This window comes from Babylonia areolata, chromosome 18 (assembly GCF_041734735.1).
Source record: "Babylonia areolata isolate BAREFJ2019XMU chromosome 18, ASM4173473v1, whole genome shotgun sequence".
Classification (NCBI taxonomy): domain Eukaryota; kingdom Metazoa; phylum Mollusca; class Gastropoda; order Neogastropoda; family Buccinidae; genus Babylonia; species Babylonia areolata.
The window spans coordinates 47,624,474-47,629,470 of NC_134893.1; the positions used below are offsets into that span (position 1 = coordinate 47,624,474).

The 4,997-nt window shown below is 37.1% G+C and overlaps 1 protein-coding gene across 2 annotated transcripts in view; it reads left to right on the forward strand.

The window, feature by feature from the left end:
- The window catches only part of LOC143292028 (tRNA-uridine aminocarboxypropyltransferase 1-like), a 6,678-nt gene extending 2,563 nt beyond the window's left edge, over positions 1 to 4,115 (forward strand). For both annotated transcript variants that reach the window (XM_076602196.1, XM_076602195.1), the window contains exons 4-6: positions 1,294 to 1,462; positions 2,668 to 2,817; positions 3,235 to 4,115. In XM_076602196.1, coding sequence (XP_076458311.1) covers positions 1,294 to 1,462; positions 2,668 to 2,817; positions 3,235 to 3,494 — 579 coding nt within the window. In that variant the 3' untranslated portion in view covers positions 3,495 to 4,115. The remainder of the gene's footprint in view (positions 1 to 1,293; positions 1,463 to 2,667; positions 2,818 to 3,234) is intronic.
- Positions 4,116 to 4,997: the final 882 nt, after the last annotated feature.

Sequence of the window (4,997 nt, forward strand, 5' to 3'; positions counted from 1 at the left end):
CACACAGTTATGTACAAAGAAACTCAGGGAGTATATTTGTTCTTGATCAAACATTGCAACCCATCTTTTCTCTTCATATGTGTGATAACCCTTGACCAACTTTTGAGTTTCAGTTTTTCACTTTCAGTTTCTTGAGGAGGTGTCACTGCGTTTGGACAAATCCATATATACACTACACCATATCTGCTAGGCAGATGCCTCACCAGCAGCATTACCCAACGTGCTTAAACCCAACTTTAAAGCACAGTGACAATTAGCTAATTTATACATTACCATTTGTGTGTGTGTGTTTGTGGTGTGTGTGTGTGTGTACATTTCAAAACAAACGATAAGAAGTTTCATACACGCCTTTTTCTGAAACCTTTTTAAAACATCAGAACTCTTCACATGACATTTTGTAAGGACACCTCCACAATTTTGTGAAGGCATGACGTGAGAACAGCTGTGTTTTCATATAGTCTGATGATTTGCATCTTCTGTCTTGCTTTTGTTTTTGATAGTAGATTTTGTTTATCAGAAATACTGTCTCTTTTGTTGAGAATCTGCTACTTGAAATTATGAGTTTGTTTGCTGTTCTCACATGGAGTGTGTTATCTCCCTTGCCTTGTCCCACTGTTCAGGACAGTGACTGTCATCATGGAATGTGTTTGTTTGTTTGTTTGTTCCACTTGTGATTTTGTTGTTGTTGTTTTGATGGGGGACTGTCCAGCCAAACAAGACAAGACTGCAGTGAACCAACCCAGGCATGACTATATATACATAGGGAACTGGAAATGAGGACTGTGGGGAGAACAGGCTTTGTTGTGAAGCAGATGTTAGGGCAGGAGGAAAAAAAACCTCACAAACACCTTTCTGGCACATATTTTTGATGCTATTGTGCTACTGTTTTTTTTGTTTTTGTTTTTGTTTTGTTTTTTAATATTTAAATCTGATCCTAATATTTCTCCCTGGGGATGATAAATTAAGCTGAAGGGCTGGCGTCCTCAGCATGACCCAGTCTCATTTGCCATAAAGAGCGAAATGATTGGGATACTTTGTCATGAAATGTGTTTTCTGGGTTTGTCTTAGTGTTGTTGTTGTTGTTGTTTTTGTTGTTGTTGTGGTTTTTTGTTTGTTTTTTTATATAGATGTGACAGTTTTTTGTTGACATGGATGAACATTTGTATGGTTTTATAGCCCTGTGCTGAACTACAAGCAACAAGAATAAAAAAATTTCTCCCTGAAAGGCCTTGTTTTGGTTCACATGAACAGCACTGATGATTTTTTTTTTTTTTTTTTTTTTGATGTAATCAGGTTGTGTTGGTGTTTCCTTGCAAAGAGGCAATTACCTTGAAGGAACTGGCAGCAACATCCAGAAGCATCTGTGTGTCTGCACCACCTAAAGCAGCTTCCGACACTTCTATCAACTCTTCATCTACAGCCAGTGCACTCGAATCGTGCCATGATAACAAGATATCTTTGGGTCTGTTCAGTTTGTTGTTCCATTTTTGCTGTATCTGATACATGAAATTCTTCAGGGGCCAGTACTGATTATGCTTTTAATCTTAATGTTACTATATTTTTGTTAATTTGTTTTCATCATTAATAGCATCACAATCATCATCATCATTATTCCATATTATTAAGAATAGGTCTTGAAAATAAGCGTTGTCACTGTTTGACACATGCCAGACTCTGAACCCTACATCAGACAGTTGTTATGCTGCAGACTGATATAAGTGAGGATTACCTTTAGCCCTGGTAAGCCTCTCAGCTTTAGTAAGCTTCCAGGATAATAGTCTTTGTTCTGCTGACACAGAAGGGAAAATGTTGTCCAGAGTCATCATGTGTGGGTATTTACATGGCGTAATAATGATAGTAATCCTAATAGTAATCATAACAATGAAAAATCACACACACAATCCTTGCATGTGCATGTGTGGATGCACACACAACAAGTGTTCAGCCAGGGAAGGCAAACATCTCTGATCATAACACAAGGGAAAAAACAAAGTCTTGAAGAGCACTTTACACTTTTTCTGGATCATTGGTTTTCATTGTGATTTTGATCATTCAAGTTACTTTTTGGCTCTATTATTTTGATTTATCTGTTTGTTTATAACTATATTCTACTAGCAGTGGAAGCATACTTTTTTAAGTTTTTATCTGTTTGTACGTCTTTGTACACAGGACTTTAGATTTGCAATTGCAGTTAACAAACTTTCGAAGGAGTTTTGGCTGACAAGAACCAACAAGAAAGCATTCAGATGAACTTGAAGGTAGTAATCAATTGTTTTTGTTTGATGGTGTAAGACTTTGAAATGCATGAGAAGTAATGTGGATGGTGACATTTCGATCAGAAACTGAAATAATGTGTCACCACTGTGGATTAAATTTTTATACACAAAGTAGGTATGCAAATGAGAGAAACATTTCTGAAAAACTTACAGAATTGAGTGTCCTTCCATGAGGTGAAAACTGAATCTCAGATTCATTCAGTCGAAAAGGTGTTACGATTGGGATAATTGTTGCAAGGTCATTTGAACGCTTGTTTTGTTTGGGATATTGCACACAAATCTTGTCCATGATGACCTTGGGTACTCGAGAGTCATATTTCAAATTTTCAGAGACAGAGCAGTTGCACTGCAGTTGTGTAAACATGACTTTCTAGTTTTATCCTGTCTATAGGTAAACGGCAGGCTGATGGTAAAAACACAGAGGATACTTGCCCAGTTGAGAAACGCAAGTGCACGGTTCACCATTCTTTCGAACGAGCAGTCTTTATTGACTGCACATGGAACCAGACAAGGAATATCATTCAAGATGAACGATTGAAAGGTTGATAATTGTTCACATATGCTTTGTTTTTGTGATTGAAGTGTAGATTTTTGAATGCATGTGTAAGTATGTGTGTGTGTGTGACATTTCAGATACAGGAATACTTGTTTAATGAATGTTGATGCAGCTTCACTTTTGCATGGAATTCAAATTTGCATATACACAATTAGTATCCAAATGACAGAACATTTATCTAGAAATACAAATATTGGAAATATTGAAATGTCCTTCAAATCTCTGGTAAGAATGTACAAAACTGAAATCTCAGATGTCAATTATCAGAATCAAAACAGTTTTACTGTATTTGTCTATAATGTTGTGTGCAGCTGTCAATACTTGAAGCGTCGTACTGGGTTTTTTTCTGATTGTATATAATTTACACATTTACAAATTCTTGTGATCGTCTATGATTTTCAGACCTTCGCCGGGTGGAGCTGCGAGATCATGAGACTCAGTTCTGGCGTTGTCATGAAGGTCTTGCCACTTCCTGCCTGTCCACCATTGAAGCTGTTTACTACTTCATGAGGGAATATCATGAGGACGTACTTGAAAAAACCTACTGCAATGAGTATGACAACCTTCTGTTCTTTTTCACATACTTGTACCACACAATTCGGGAACGGCAACATGGTGGGAAGGAGCTGAAGGCGTACCAGAGAAAGCGTAAAGATCAGTAACTGGACTGACTTTTCAGGACCAAGGTTTTAAAGGAGTTTTATGAGCAGTCTGTCACTGTTTAAGATTCTGTGTGCAGCAAAAACATTATGTGATTAGAAATGGGCGTGTAAAACATCTTGAAATCTGTTACAGTTTAAGATTCTGTACACAGCAGAAACATGTGTATATGTGATTAGAATTGGTCATGTTGAACATCTTGCCATGCACTAATTATAATAATAACGACATTTGTATAGCACATCATTCTAAGTAAATCTAGACTCAGTATGCTAGCAATTGCCAATTCACACACAGCCACACCTGAAAATGACCAACACACTCAACTGTACACACATGAGTAGAACTCAGACAGAATGAACAGTGGAGAAACAAATCACAATAAACACCTCACAGAAATAGAGTTTTTAGTTGGGATTTGAACAAAGGGAGTATTTGTTGGTGCTAAAGATCAGCGGGCAGCAAATTTCAGCCCGTAGGAGCACCAAAACTAAAACTATGTTGGCCAAAAGACTAAGTTAGTTGTGGGTGTATTTAAGACTTTCCCCTGAGGACCAGAGAGAACATGAAAGACTTTTGTTGGGTAGGCTAGTAATAGTATAATCAGACGGTGATGACCGTGGGTAGAGGGAGGGAGGAAAGGGGGTTGGAGTGAGGGGCACTGGACAGTGGGCCTGGGATGGGGGTTTGGGTCCAATGGAAAAAAAAAGTTAAAATGGAAAAGTGACCTTGACAGCAGATAAAAAATAATGTGAAATTAAGGGGTTCAGGTTAAATGGAAAGAAATAGGTTAAATGGAAAAGTAGCCTTGACTACAGATCAAAATTATCGTGAAATTTTGTCACAAGGACCACAATGTATGTGGTATGATCATTTGGTTCTGTTCTTTTGTTCATTTACTTATAATCCTCCATACCAAAACATGAGGTGAAAGGGAAATAAAAATAGCGTGATGGGAAAAGGAAAGTTTAGTTTGTCCTGCACTACAAGATACTCGATAGTGCTGGCCACTCCCTGTTGTTCTTCTTGCTTTATAACATTCTGTTCAGTTGATTTTACACTAATAACATGCTTGTGCATGGTGTAACTGCATGTTTATGTGTTGTAATGTTAATGCCCCCTTAAGAAGCAACACTTAAGGTGACAGACAACCTTACACTCTTGGACAAAGTATAGTTCAAATTATAGTACATGGTTGTATGAACTCACCTGCCAATTTTCATTATTCTGGAGGTTAATATATGTCTGTAGTACTTTATGAATAATGCACACCCATTTTGAGGGTAAAACTATATATATATATAAAAAAAAGACTACCAAATTTAGGGGGAGTTTTACTTCAGATAATCTGTTTTCAAGAGTATTTGGTGTGAAAGACTGACTTTGGACATGCTTTGTGGGCTGCACTGTTTTCACTGACAAAATAAAATATGAATGCTTGCGGTTCTTTTATATAGAAATTAGATCTGTATCCAAATAGCATAATTTTTTAAATGAATGAAAGG